This window comes from Leptodactylus fuscus, chromosome 7, assembly GCF_031893055.1.
Source record: "Leptodactylus fuscus isolate aLepFus1 chromosome 7, aLepFus1.hap2, whole genome shotgun sequence".
Taxonomy (NCBI): domain Eukaryota; kingdom Metazoa; phylum Chordata; class Amphibia; order Anura; family Leptodactylidae; genus Leptodactylus; species Leptodactylus fuscus.
The window spans coordinates 853,017-870,115 of NC_134271.1; the positions used below are offsets into that span (position 1 = coordinate 853,017).

Below are 17,099 nucleotides of genomic sequence, written 5' to 3' on the forward strand. Positions count from 1 at the left end.
CCACACTGCCCACTCACTAATATATAGATGGGGGCCACGCTGCCCACTCACTAATATATAGATGGGGGGCCACGCTGCCCACTCACTAATATATAGATGGGGGCCACGCTGCCCACTCACTAATATATAGATGGTGGGGCCACACTGCCCACTCACTATTATATAGATGGGGGGGCCACACTGCCCACTCACTAATATATAGATGGGGGGGCCACACTGCCCACTCACTAATATATAGATGGGGGGGCCACACTGCCCACTCACTAATATATAGATGGGGGCCACGCTGCCCACTCACTAATATATAGATGGGGGGGCCACACTGCCCACTCACTAATATATAGATGGGGGGGCCACACTGCCCACTCACTAATATATAGATGGGGGGGCCACACTGCCCACTCACTAATATATAGATGGGGGCCATGCTGCCCACTCACTAATATATAGATGGGGGGGCCACGCTGCCCACTCACTAATATATAGATGGTGGGGGGCCACACTGCCCACTCACTAATATATAGATGGTGGGGGGCCACACTGCCCACTCACTAATATATAGATGGTGGGGGGCCACGCTGCCCACTCACTAATATATAGATGGTGGGGGGCCACGCTGCCCACTCACTAATATATAGATGGTGGGGGCCACGCTGCCCACTCACTAATATATAGATGGTGGGGGGCCACGCTGCCCACTCACTAATATATAGATGGTGGGGGCCACGCTGCCCACTCACTAATATATAGATGGTGGGGGGCCACGCTGCCCACTCACTAATATATAGATGGTGGGGGGCCACGCTGCCCACTCACTAATATATAGATGGTGGGGGGCCACGCTGCCCACTCACTAATATATAGATGGTGGGGGCCACGCTGCCCACTCACTAATATATAGATGATTTGTGTGCAGTTCAGTCTCGTTCTAGACAATGGGCCTGAGCTGCCATACCAAGCACAATCTCTAGGCGATGTACAGCAATGTGTTTGGTGTGAGGTGGAGAGGCCGTAGAAATCACAGCTGATCAGTGGAGGACCTGAGCGTCAGAGTCTTTGGTGCCATCTGGGATCCATCATTTGTCCTATCCAGCACCCACATAGTGCCAGGGCCACATTACTATGGGCACCCCATGCCCAGTGGGTCCAGTGATCTGCCGAGGAGGGTCTAGTGCCATCTGGGATCCATGATTTGTCCTATCCAGCGCCCCATAGTGCCAGGGCCACATTACTATGGGCACCCCATGCCCAGCGGGTCCAGTGATTGGCCGCGGAGTCTTTGGTGCCATCTGGGATCCATGATTTGTCCTATCCAGCACCACATAGTGCCAGGGCCACATTACTATGGGCACCCCATACCCAGTGGGTCCAGTGATCTGCCGAGGAGGGTCTAGTGCCATCTGGGATCCATGATTTGTCCTATCCAGCGCCTCATAGTGCCAGGGCTACATTACTATGGGCACCCCATGCCCAGTGGGCCCGGTGATCTGCCGCGGAGTCTTTGGTGCCATCTGGGATCCATCATTTGTCCTATCCAGCACCCCGTAGTGCCAGGGCCACATTATTATGGGCACCCCATGCCCAGCGGGTCCAGTGATTGGCCGCGGAGTCTTTGGTGCCATCTGGGATCCATCATTTGTCCTATCCAGCACCTCATTGTGTCCTGTTAATGGATAATCCCTTGACCCGTATCTCATGAGGCGTCTCCGCTCTTTGTAGACATTTTGTGGTGCCGATGACACATTTTAGGACACCCCTGCTATTAGAGCCTGGGGCAGCGTCTGGAGGGGTCACTTGCGAGGGGTCTTCTCTGCCCACTAGTTCAGTTTTGACATCTCGTTGGCGTTGAGATATACAGCCGGGAGTATTCAGCGCTTACACAATGGCTGCCTCGACTGCTCGTTGGTAACTCTTGACCTTTAACCTGCCACGTTTCTGCAGATGTCGCCATTTTTGACACCCACAACGCTGCAACAGCAATTCACAGGGCACAATCTGCACAATGGAGTAAAATGGCGCCAACCATGAAGAGTCCACTGTGGAAAGAAATCACCAAGACAAGCGAGACCAGGACAGAGGAGACGGGACCGTCCCTGCACTTTAGGAGCACCTCTACCAACTCCAACTCTTTCTCCACTGAATTGGGGGCAGCATCCAGTATCCTGATTGGGCTATGTAGTGTCATGTGGGCGGTCCTGGAGGGAATCATATGTCTGAGACCGCCCACCTGACAATAGAGAGTCCGATTAGCATATTGGGTGCTGAAACTCACAGGACAGATTGTGACGGAATCAGAGGATTGGGGGGGGGGGGGCAGTTAAAGGATGGAAAAGTCACAATTTTTGCTGCGTAATTTTTCTCACAAAATTGTGACTTTTAGTCTGTTTAGGCCCCCATTGGGGTAGAGATTATATGGAGGCCTGGCAGGGTCACTGCTATAAGGCCAGAAATAAGCTGAGGAATAGGACGGGTCAGACGGGTGGGAGTCTGACACACAGACCCCTGCTGATCAGCTGTTTGAAGAGACCACCATGTTCACGTGAATGTTGTGGCCTCCTCATAGAGGACCTAGCACCGCACTGTACATTTATATGGCGGCCGTCACAGCTTGAATGGGACTGAGCTATGAACAGGACATGTGACACACCGTGTCAGACGCCCCGTAGGACAGGCCAGTCTTGTAATATGTCACCCCGTGTCTTCAGCTCCGCAACCCACTTCTGGTCATTACACATAAATGACTCGTCCGCCATCCTTGAGATGTTCCCATAATCCTCGAGCCTTCCTTCCTGCCGCCATCTTATGCTTGCTAATAACATGCTATGCGTGTGCTGCACAGGCGTGTAGACCAGATTGGACCCCATTGCTGTCACAGCCCCCATGCGCTTGCCTTGCCTGCTATTCGGCCTCCATGTTGGTTGTCACTCTGCATGTCCATGAAGTTGTCTCTGTGATGGTGATGATTGACTTGCACTGACATGTCTTGCTCTCTCTTGCCCCGGCGGTGCGGCCGCGGTTTCGATGCATGCTTTTCTGAATGCCTCTTTGCAAGTCCAGCAGTTTCCTGCGTTCCGTAAATCGGTAAGACCCAAAGTATACGAAGGTCTTCCCATAAGGTCCACAGGAGGTTTGTGACACCACCTTGACTTTAAGAGCTCCCGTTAAAGGGCTATTCTCATCACAGATACTAAAGGCGTTTCCAATCTCCAAAATGGAGGAACCCCAACCCCTCATTCCAATAGCCATGCATGTGCGTCCCTCTCCATACAGTTCTGAGGACAGCTGAATGCCCGTAGAGATATCTGCGGACCCCATGTGACGTCCATGTCTGTGATGAGAGGACCCCTTAAATAAAGTTTATCTGTTACATACACAAGGGCATGATAAAACTGTACCCTCCTCGTCCAAGGTAATGGGGTATGATGGTAAGAATATTTACCCCCCCCCCCCATTCCTGTTTCTATGTACACCGCTATATGTACATATAGAAGCAGCAGAACTATAGGCAGCGCCGATTCTCCTCCCGGGAGTCTCCCGACCGTTCAGTCTTCTCTATACACAAGGATTTACTTTTCTTAACCAGTGGATGTGCCAAAAGATTAATATCCCCCAAAAACTCTGCCGGGTAACATATCCCAGAGGATGGGATCACCCCAGAGAACAGGATCGCCCCCGACATGAAGGATCACCCCGACCATCAGTGATCACCCCAGAGGACAGGATCGTCCCGGCCATGAGTGATTGCCCCAGCCACGATGGATCACTCTGCCACAATGGGTCACACCCGGCCACGATGGATCGCTCTGCCACAATGGGTCACACCCGGCCACGATGGATCACTCTGCCATGATGGGTCACACCTGGCCACGATGGATCGCTCTGCCACAATGGGTCACATATGGCCATGATGGATCACTCTGCCATGATAGGTCACACCCAGCCACGATGGATCGCTCTGCCACAATGGGTCACATATGGCCATGATGGATCACTCTGCCATGATAGGTCACACCTGGCCACGATGGATCGCTCTGCCACAATGGGTCACATATGGCCATGATGGATCACTCTGCCATGATAGGTCACACCCGGCCACGATGGATCACCCGGCCACGATGGGTCACACCCGGCCACGATGGGTCACACCCAGCCACGATGGATCGCTCTGCCACAATGGGTCACATATGGCCATGATGGATCACTCTGCCATGATAGGTCACACCTGGCCACGATGGATCGCTCTGCCACAATGGGTCACATATGGCCATGATGGATCACTCTGCCATGATAGGTCACACCTGGCCACGATGGATCGCTCTGCCACAATGGGTCACATATGGCCATGATGGATCACTCTGCCATGATAGGTCACACCCGGCCACGATGGATCACCCGGCCACGATGGGTCACACCCGGCCACGATGGGTCACACCCAGCCACGATGGATCGCTCTGCCACAATGGGTCACATATGGCCATGATGGATCACTCTGCCATGATAGGTCACACCTGGCCACGATGGATCGCTCTGCCACAATGGGTCACATATGGCCATGATGGATCACTCTGCCATGATAGGTCACACCTGGCCACGATGGATCGCTCTGCCACAATGGGTCACATATGGCCATGATGGATCACTCTGCCATGATAGGTCACACCCGGCCACGATGGATCACCCGGCCACGATGGGTCACACCCGGCCACGATGGGTCACACCCAGCCACGATGGATCGCTCTGCCACAATGGGTCACATATGGCCATGATGGATCACTCTGCCATGATAGGTCACACCTGGCCACGATGGATCGCTCTGCCACAATGGGTCACATATGGCCATGATGGATCACTCTGCCATGATAGGTCACACCTGGCCACGATGGATCGCTCTGCCACAATGGGTCACATATGGCCATGATGGATCACTCTGCCATGATAGGTCACACCCGGCCACGATGGATCACCCGGCCACGATGGGTCACACCCGGCCACGATGGGTCACACCCAGCCACGATGGATCGCTCTGCCACAATGGGTCACATATGGCCATGATGGATCACTCTGCCATGATAGGTCACACCTGGCCACGATGGATCGCTCTGCCACAATGGGTCACATATGGCCATGATGGATCACTCTGCCATGATAGGTCACACCTGGCCACGATGGATCGCTCTGCCACAATGGGTCACATATGGCCATGATGGATCACTCTGCCATGATAGGTCACACCCGGCCACGATGGATCACCCGGCCACGATGGGTCACACCCGGCCACGATGGGTCACACCCAGCCACGATGGATCGCTCTGCCACAATGGGTCACATATGGCCATGATGGATCACTCTGCCATGATAGGTCACACCTGGCCACGATGGATCGCTCTGCCACAATGGGTCACATATGGCCATGATGGATCACTCTGCCATGATAGGTCACACCCGGCCACGATGGATCACCCGGCCACGATGGGTCACACCCGGCCACGATGGGTCACACCCAGCCACGATGGATCACTCTGCCACGATGGATCACACTCAGCCACGATGGATCACTCTGCCACAATGGGTCACACCCAGCACAATGGATCACTCTGCCACAATGGGTCACACACAGCACAATGGATCACTCTGCCACAATGGGTCACACCCGGCCACGATGGATCACTCTGCCACAATGGGTCACACCCAGCCACGATGGATCACTCTGCCACGATGAGTCACACCCGGCCACGATGAGTCACACCCGGCCACGATGAGTCACACCCGGCCACGATGGGTCACACCCAGCCATGATGGGTCACACCCGGCCACAATGGATCACTCTGCCACAATGGGTCACACCTGGCCACAATGGATCACACCTTCTCCTTCTATTTGTGGCCTCTTTATGGCTAACTCTAGATGTCTCTAGGTGGGATCCGGAGGGTTGTAGAAAGATTTTCCTTCACCAGAGACAAACGCTCAGTTTTCTGCACTAGCCCTGTATCTACAGTAATGTGTAAAAGTTTTAGGCAGGCTTAAAAAATGCTGCGCAGTTAGACTGCTTCCAGCAATAGAAGGGTTAATAGTTTATTATTATATGGAGTGAGTGAAGAAAGGTGAAAGGTAAATGTCCTCAGTATTTGCTGTGACCTTTGCCTTGTGGAGTCCTGGAAGTGATGACCCAGCCCCCACAGATACAGCCCAGTCTGTCTGGGATGACATGAAGAGACGGATTGGAGCAAGGAACATCCACAGAAGATACTCTGCTTAGTGCACCAAGATGGCGGTGAGAAAAACCTCCCTGCCCTGACAAACCTATCAGTACCGAGGCGAAGGCCAAAGATCACACCGAATATTAACATATTAACCCTTCAAGGTCTGAAAGTATTCTTACTGTGCCACATTTTTCCACACCTGCCTAAAACTTTTGCAACCATCTGTAATTTCCAGATTATTACAATCTGCTCCTCTATAACCTATAGATAGGACACTATATACAATCTGCTCTATAACCTGTAGATAGGACACTATATACAATCTGCTCCTCTATAACCTGTAGATAGGACACTATATACAATCTGCTCTATAACCTGTAGATAGGACACTATATACAATCTGCTCTATAACCTGTAGATGGGACACTATATACAATCTGCTCTATAACCTGTAGATGGGACACTATATACAATCTGCTCCTCTATAACCTGTAGATAGGACACTATATACAATCTGCTCCTCTATAACCTGTAGATAGGACACTATATACAATCTGCTCTATAACCTGTAGATAGGACACTATATACCATCTGCTCCTCTATAACCTATAGATAGGACACTATATACAATCTGCTCCTCTATAACCTGTAGATAGGACACTATATACAATCTGCTCCTCTATAACCTATAGATAGGACACTATATACAATCTGCTCCTCTATAACCTGTAGATAGGACACTATATACAATCTGCTCTATAACCTGTAGATAGGACACTATATACCATCTGCTCCTCTATAACCTATAGATAGGACACTATATACAATCTGCTCCTCTATAACCTGTAGATAGGACACTATATACAATCTGCTCCTCTATAACCTGTAGATGGGACACTATATACAATCTGCTCCTCTATAACCTATAGATAGGACACTATATACAATCTGCTCTATATAACCTGTAGATAGGACACTATATACAATCTGCTGCTCTATAACCTGTAGATAGGACACTATATACAATCTGCTCTATAACCTGTAGATAGGACACTATATACCATCTGCTCCTCTATAACCTGTAGATAGGACACTATATACAATCTGCTCCTCTATAACCTGTAGATAGGACACTATATACAATCTGCTCTATAACCTGTAGATAGGACACTATATACCATCTGCTCCTCTATAACCTATAGATAGGACACTATATACAATCTGCTCCTCTATAACCTGTAGATAGGACACTATATACAATCTGCTCTATAACCTGTAGATAGGACACTATATACAATCTGCTCCTCTATAACCTGTAGATAGGACACTATATACAATCTGCTCCTCTATAACCTATAGATAGGACACTATATACAATCTGCTCCTCTATAACCTGTAGATAGGACACTATATACAATCTGCTCTATAACCTGTAGATAGGACACTATATACAATCTGCTCCTCTATAACCTATAGATAGGACACTATATACAATCTGCTCCTCTATAACCTGTAGATAGGACACTATATACAATCTGCTCTATAACCTGTAGATAGGACACTATATACAATCTGCTCCTCTATAACCTGTAGATAGGACACTATATACAATCTGCTCTATAACCTGTAGATAGGACACTATATACAATCTGCTCCTCTATAACCTGTAGATAGGACACTATATACAATCTGCTCTATAACCTGTAGATAGGACACTATATACCATCTGCTCCTCTATAACCTGTAGATAGGACACTATATACAATCTGCTCTATAACCTGTAGATAGGACACTATATACCATCTGCTCCTCTATAACCTGTAGATAGGACACTATATACAATCTGCTCTATATAACCTATGGATAGGACACTATATACAATCTGCTCCTCTATAACCTGTAGATAGGACACTATATACAATCTGCTCCTCTATAACCTGTAGATAGGACACTATATACAATCTGCTCCTCTATAACCTGTAGATAGGACACTATATACAATCTGCTCTATAACCTGTAGATGGGACACTATATACAATCTGCTCTATAACCTGTAGATAGGACACTATATACAATCTGCTCCTCTATAACCTGTAGATAGGACACTATATACAATCTGCTCTATAACCTGTAGATAGGACACTATATACCATCTGCTCCTCTATAACCTATAGATAGGACACTATATACAATCTGCTCCTCTATAACCTGTAGATAGGACACTATATACAATCTGCCCATAACCTGTAGATAGGACACTATATACAATCTGCTCCTCTATAACCTGTAGATAGGACACTATATACAATCTGCTCCTCTATAACCTGTAGATAGGACACTATATACAATCTGCCCCTCTATAACCTGTAGATAGGACACTATATACAATCTGCTCCTCTATAACCTGTAGATAGGACACTATATACAATCTGCTCCTCTATAACCTGTAGATAGGACACTATATACAATCTGCTCCTCTATAACCTGTAGATAGGACACTATATACAATCTGCCCCTCTATAACCTGTAGATAGGACACTATATACAATCTGCTCCTCTATAACCTGTAGATAGGACACTATATACAATCTGCTCCTCTATAACCTGTAGATAGGACACTATATACAATCTGCTCCTCTATAACCTGTAGATAGGACACTATATACAATCTGCTCCTCTATAACCTGTAGATAGGACACTATATACAATCTGCTCCTCTATAACCTGTAGATAGGACACTATATACAATCTGCTCCTCTATAACCTGTAGATAGGACACTATATACAATCTGCTCTATAACCTGTAGATAGGACACTATATACAATCTGCCCCTCTATAACCTGTAGATGGGACACTATATACAATCTGCTCTATAACCTGTAGATGGGACACTATATACAATCTGCCCCTCTATAACCTGTAGATAGGACACTATATACAATCTGCTCTATAACCTGTAGATGGGACACTATATACAATCTGCCCCTCTATAACCTGTAGATGGGACACTATATACAATCTGCCCCTCTATAACCTGTAGATAGGACACTATATACAATCTCCTCCTCTATAACCTGTAGATAGGACACTATATACAATTTGCTCTATAACCTGTAGATGGGACACTATATACAATCTGCTCCTCTATAACCTGTAGATAGGACACTATATACAATCTGCTCTACAACCTGTAGATAGGACACTATATACAATCTGCTCCTCTATAACCTGTAGATAGGACACTATATACAATCTGCTCCTCTATAACCTGTAGATAGGACACTATATACAATCTGCTCCTCTATAACCTGTAGATAGGACACTATATACAATCTGCTCTATAACCTGTAGATAGGACACTATATACAATCTGCTCCTCTATAACCTGTAGATAGGACACTATATACAATCTGCTCTATAACCTGTAGATAGGACACTATATACAATCTGCTCCTCTATAACCTGTAGATAGGACACTATATACAATCTGCTCCTCTATAACCTGTAGATAGGACACTATATACAATCTGCTCTATAACCTGTAGATGGGACACTATATACAATCTGCTCCTCTATAACCTGTAGATAGGACACTATATACAATCTGCTCCTCTATAACCTTTAGATAGGACACTATATACAATCTGCTCCTCTATAACCTATAGATAGGACACTATATACAATCTGCTCTATAACCTGTAGATAGGACACTATATACAATCTGCTCCTCTATAACCTGTAGATAGGACACTATATACAATCTGCTCCTCTATAACCTGTAGATAGGACACTATATACAATCTGCCCCTCTATAACCTGTAGATAGGACACTATATACAATCTGCCCCTCTATAACCTGTAGATAGGACACTATATACAATCTGCTCCTCTATAACCTGTAGATAGGACACTATATACAATCTGCCCCTCTATAACCTGTAGATAGGACACTATATACAATCTGCTCTATATAACCTGTAGATAGGACACTATATACAATCTGCTCTATATAACCTGTAGATAGGACACTATATACAATCTGCTCCTCTATAACCTGTAGATAGGACACTATATACAATCTGCTCCTCTATAACCTGTAGATAGGACACTATATACAATCTGCTCTATATAACCTGTAGATAGGACACTATATACAATCTGCTCCTCTATAACCTATAGATAGGACACTATATACAATCTGCTCCTCTATAACCTGTAGATAGGACACTATATACAATCTGCTCTATAACCTGTAGATAGGACACTATATACAATCTGCTCCTCTATAACCTGTAGATAGGACACTATATACAATCTGCTCCTCTATAACCTATAGATAGGACACTATATACAATCTGCTCCTCTATAACCTATAGATAGGACACTATATACAATCTGCTCTATAACCTGTAGATAGGACACTATATACAATCTGCTCCTCTATAACCTGTAGATAGGACACTATATACAATCTGCTCCTCTATAACCTGTAGATAGGACACTATATACAATCTGCCCCTCTATAACCTGTAGATAGGACACTATATACAATCTGCCCCTCTATAACCTGTAGATAGGACACTATATACAATCTGCTCCTCTATAACCTGTAGATAGGACACTATATACAATCTGCTCCTCTATAACCTATAGATAGGACACTATATACAATCTGCTCCTCTATAACCTATAGATAGGACACTATATACAATCTGCTCTATAACCTGTAGATAGGACACTATATACAATCTGCTCCTCTATAACCTGTAGATAGGACACTATATACAATCTGCCCCTCTATAACCTGTAGATAGGACACTATATACAATCTGCTCCTCTATAACCTGTAGATAGGACACTATATACAATCTGCTCCTCTATAACCTGTAGATAGGACATTATATACAATCTGCTCCTCTATAACCTGTAGATAGGACACTATATACAATCTGCTCCTCTATAACCTGTAGATAGGACACTATATACAATCTGCTCTATAACCTGTAGATAGGACACTATATACAATCTGCTCTATAACCTGTAGATAGGACACTATATACAATCTGCTCCTCTATAACCTGTAGATAGGACACTATATACAATCTGCTCCTCTATAACCTGTAGATAGGACACTATATACAATCTGCTCCTCTATAACCTGTAGATAGGACACTATATACAATCTGCTCCTCCTATAACCTGTAGATAGGACACTATATACAATCTGCTCTATAACCTGTAGATAGGACACTATATACAATCTGCTCTATAACCTGTAGATAGGACACTATATACAATCTGCTCTATAACCTGTAGATAGGACACTATATACAATCTGCTCTATAACCTGTAGATGGGACACTATATACAATCTGCTCCTCTATAACCTGTAGATGGGACACTATATACAATCTGCTCCTCTATAACCTGTAGATGGGACACTATATACAATCTGCTCCTCTATAACCTGTAGATGGGACACTATATACAATCTGCTCCTCTATAACCTGTAGATGGGACACTATATACAATCTGCTCTATATAACCTGTAGATGGGACACTATATACAATCTGCTCCTCTATAACCTGTAGATGGGACACTATATACAATCTGCTCTATATAACCTGTAGATGGGACACTATATACAATCTGCTCTATATAACCTGTAGATAGGACACTATATACAATCTGCTCTATATAACCTGTAGATAGGACACTATATACAATCTGCTCCTCTATAACCTGTAGATAGGACACTATATACAATCTGCTCCTCTATAACCTGTAGATAGGACACTATATACAATCTGCCCCTCTATAACCTGTAGATAGGACACTATATACAATCTGCTCCTCTATAACCTGTAGATAGGACACTATATACAATCTGCTCCTCTATAACCTGTAGATAGGACACTATATACAATCTGCTCTATAACCTGTAGATAGGACACTATATACAATCTGCTCCTCTATAACCTGTAGATAGGACACTATATACAATCTGCTCCTCTATAACCTGTAGATAGGACACTATATACAATCTGCTCTATAACCTGTAGATAGGACACTATATACAATCTGCTCTATAACCTGTAGATAGGACACTATATACAATCTGCTCCTCTATAACCTATAGATAGGACACTATATACAATCTGCTCCTCTATAACCTGTAGATAGGACACTATATACAATCTGCTCCTCTATAACCTGTAGATAGGACACTATATACAATCTGCTCCTCTATAACCTGTAGATAGGACACTATATACAATCTGCTCCTCTATAACCTGTAGATAGGACACTATATACAATCTGCTCCTCTATAACCTGTAGATAGGACACTATATACAATCTGCTCCTCTATAACCTGTAGATAGGACACTATATACAATCTGCTCCTCTATAACCTGTAGATAGGACACTATATACAATATGCTCCTCTATAACCTGTAGATAGGACACTATATACAATCTGCTCCTCTATAACCTGTAGATAGGACACTATATACAATCTGCTCCTCTATAACCTGTAGATAGGACACTATATACAATCTGCTCCTCTATAACCTGTAGATAGGACACTATATACAATCTGCTCCTCTATAACCTGTAGATAGGACACTATATACAATCTGCTCTATATCCTGTAGATAGGACACTATATACAATCTGCTCTATAACCTGTAGATAGGACACTATATACAATCTGCTCCTCTATAACCTGTAGATGGGACACTATATACAATCTGCTCCTCTATAACCTGTAGATAGGACACTATATACAATCTGCTCTATAACCTGTAGATAGGACACTATATACAATCTGCTGCTCTATAACCTGTAGATAGGACACTATATACAATCTGCTCTATAACCTGTAGATAGGACACTATATACAATCTGCTCCTCTATAACCTGTAGATAGGACACTATATACAATCTGCCCCTCTTGCTCTATAACATGCAGCCTGCAGGTCAGACAATATGATGGCTTCCGTGTGCTCATGTATATACGGTTTTATATACTGCTATATAGCTGACCGTGCACTGAATTCCATCTGATTGTCAGACTACAGTCGGGGGCGATGATGTTGAGCTATTGCAACGCCCTTGTGTCTGTGGAGAGATGTCGGTGATGAGACTATTGCACTGATGTTTCCACCACCGGGGCACGTAGTGGGAATTCATTGCCGGCTATATAAAATGGAGGGACTGGAGTCAGAGAACGTTCCGGTAACAAACATGGCTGACACAAAGCCTGACAGAGACTTGTCGTCTCCTTGTTTGTCCTCTTTGTCTCTTGTGGCCGCTCCGGCCGATCACGTCATGTCTTGTAATAAGTAAAGCTTCATAGTTTGCTCCTCTCGTCCTCCATGCTGAGATGTTGGCGGGGGCGTCCATGGCTGTGCACTGACTAAATCTCTTCTGACAGTAATGAGGCCAAGCAGGACACCGGACCGGACGTCGATGTTTGGGAGATCCTTCGTAAGGCGCCCCCCTCCGAGTACGAGAAGATCGCTTTCCAGTATGGCATCACCGATCTCCGTGGACTTCTAAAACGTCTGAAGAAGATGAAGAAAGAGGAGAAGAAAAGCGAAGGTAAGGAGGAGGAGCTTGGAGGTAACTACTTTGAAGACTTATGCAAATGAGGCAGCTGGTGCACTGGGGGCGGACCATTGAGCCTGGGTGCACTGCACTGGCTGATTGTGTAGGATTAATAACTCGGCACAGGGTGACATTGGCAAACCAATGTGGGTTCCGAGTGGCAACACCAGTACTCCAGAAACTGAAGGCCCGCCCCCAGTGCACCAACTATCTCATTTACATAAGACTACACAAGTAACATATATAAGTGAGGTGTGATATGTATCAGTGTAACACATTCCGGGTGCCGAGACGTGTCATGTGCACCTGGAGCAGCGAGTAATGAACCGATCCTCGAGGCATCTTGTAGGCCACAGGCCCTCAGCCTTCTCATTGGGAAGTGGCAGGACATGGAGCCTACGTCTCTCTGATGCCCTGGGATATGGGACGGGCGCCTCCCACAACTCAAAGTACTGAAAACCTGCTGCAAGGACGCCCTGACAACTACAAATGTGTCAGCTCCAAAGGTATCCCCACCAAAAAATCTAAAAACTGCTGTAAGGATTAATAGGGGAACAAGAAACTACTCACCTGATGGTCCGCCAAGTCTATGGATACAAGCGGCCGCAATGGAGGTCCTGCAGCCAATGAGCGGCCTCCGCAGTCACATGGTGTGCTGACCAAGGTATATAGAGGTTGTGTAGGGTTTAGTGTATAGGGTTTAGTATGTGGAGTTTGTGTGCAGTTTAGTGTACAGAGTTTGTGTAGAGTTTAGTATACAGAGTTTGTATAGAGTTTGTGAAGGGTTTAGTGTACAGAGTTTGTGTACAGTTTAGTGTACAGGGTTTGTGTAGAGTTTGTGTAGGGTTTAGTGTACAGAGTTTGTGGAGAGTTTGTGTAGGGTTTATTGCACAGACTTTGTGTAGGGTTTGTGTAGAGTTCATGTAGGATTTTTGTAGAGTTTGTATAGGATTTAGTGTACAGAGTTTGTGTAGCGTTTGCGTAGGGTTTAGTGTATAGGGTTTGTGTAGGGTTTAGCGTATAGAGTTTAGTATGTAGAGTTTGTGTAGGGTTTAGTGTATAGAGATTGTGTACAGTTTAGTGTACAGGGTTTGTGTAGAGTTTGTGTAGGGTTTAGTGTACAAAGAATGTGTAGTTTAGTATACAGAGTTTGTGTAGAGTTTAGTGTACAGAGTTTGTGTAGAGTTTAGTGTACAGAGTTTTGTTAGGGGCACAAGACCCCCAGAGCTTATGTTGTTGTAGTTTCAAATTAAATAACAGGCCTGGATAGGCTACAGCCATCCTTTGGCCTGGAGAATCACAAACACACAGATGGTGGTGTATCAAAATGGATTCTGATTTATTGTTACAGAGAGGTAGTATTTATACAGACAAAAGCAGGTTGGACTATTCCAATGACATGATTGGTTATAACGTAAGCTGTGGCACATGACTATTGGATAAGACCTAATGTAATCTGCATCTCATTATTACTTTCCAAACTGGGATGACCTTTCTCATGAAATAAAGAAGAATCTAACATATTTATGTGTAAACCAACATCTTACACTAATTCTAGATGTATATACCACAGCAAGAGACCTAATGATCACATGCTGGTCCACTCCAGCCTTGAGCTGACGATCAACAGGTTATAGAACCTGTTTCTACACACACCTTCAAAGATGAGACCCTTACCACAAACAAATAAGGAGTTATAACCCAACCATCAACATTCCACACGCCTTCTCCCCTAAAGGGGTCTCTTAGACTCTACACAGACATTCTTATAAAGTTTATATAAGAAAAAGGTTACAAGATGGCTGACAGAATACAAGATGGAGGATGTGACCCTAACAGTTCCCATCATGTAGACAGTTTTCATTCTCATCACACATCAGCCAATATTTCACAACTTTTTGTTTTTTATTGAACAATGTGTGTTCTGTTGTGTTCTGTTGTCTTCGCCTTTCACCAATTTATTGACACTCTCATTGTTGACCAAATAACTGGCCCCACACTGGATACCCGGGGCCCACGAGCCCGATCCTAACTCTGACTATGATGGGGAACACTCAGCCCCATAACTTCACCCATCTCTAGGATGAGGCCTCCGACCTCTCTTAGTTCTCCACATCCTTGTAGATATTGAAATTGGCCCTTGACCTTTATACCGGTCACTTCTCTGGCTCCTGATGTCCTCATCATCTATAAGTGTTTGTCTACCATGACATCACTCTTCTTTCAAGATAACGCTGTCATTGTGACATCACTCATCAGATCTTTCATTACAGTATCCATTTTCAGAGACAATGACAGTCCAGACAATCCCATAGACCACATTCCTAGCTAAATCCACTGGGTTTGGATGAATTCACAGGTAGTGCAGGTCACCGCCCCTATAATCGTCAGGCCACGGCTCCAGTAGTGCAGGTCACCTCCCCTATAATCGTCAGGCCACAGCTCCAGTAGTGCAGGTCACCTCTCCTATAATAGTCAGACCACGGCTCCAGTAGTGCAGGTCACCTCTCTTATAATAGTCAGGCCACGGCTCCAGTAGTACAGGTCACCTCTCCTATAATAGTCAGGCCACGGCTCCAGTAGTGCAGGTCACCTCCCCTATAATAGTCAGGACACGGCTCCAGTAGTGCAGGTTACATCCCCTATAATCGTCAGGACACGGCTCGAGTAGTGCAGGTCACCTCTCCTATAATAATCAGGACACGGCTCCAGTAGTGCAGGTCACCTCCCTTATAATAGTCAGGACACGGCTCCAGTAGTGCAGGTCACCTCCGCTATAATAGTCAGGCCACGGCTCCAGTAGTGCAGGTCACCTCACCTATAATCGTCAGGCCAGGGCTCCAGTAGTGCAGGTCATCTCTCCTATAATAGTCAGGACACGGCTCCAGTAGTGCAGGTCACCTCCTTTATAATAGTCAGGCCACGGCTCCAGTAGTGCAGGTCACCTCCCCTATAATCGTCAGACCACGGCTCCAGTAGTGAAGGTCACCTCCCCTATAATCGTCAGGCCACGGCTCCAGTAGTGCAGGTCACCTCTCCTATAATAATCAGGACACGGTTCCAGTAGTGCAGGTCACCTCCCTTATAATAGTCAGGACAGGGCTCCAGTAGTGCAGGTCACCTCCGCTATAATAGTCAGGCCACGGCTCCAGTAGTGCAGGTCACCTCCATTATAATAGTCAGGCCACGGCTCCAGTAGTGCAGGTCACCTCTCCTATAATAGTCAGGCCCCGGCTCCAGTAGTGCAGGTCACCTCCATTATAATAGTCAGGCCACGGCTCCAGTA

General features: G+C 45.4%; 1 protein-coding gene across 1 annotated transcript in view; it reads left to right on the top strand.

Annotated features, from left to right (window-relative positions):
• MYBPC3 (myosin binding protein C3) overlaps positions 1-17,099 on the top strand; it is a 112,711-nt gene that overhangs the window by 46,233 nt on the left and 49,379 nt on the right. The window contains exon 8 of the mRNA XM_075281833.1: positions 13,641-13,807. Within this exon, the coding sequence (XP_075137934.1) occupies positions 13,641-13,807 (167 nt within the window). The remainder of the gene's footprint in view (positions 1-13,640; positions 13,808-17,099) is intronic.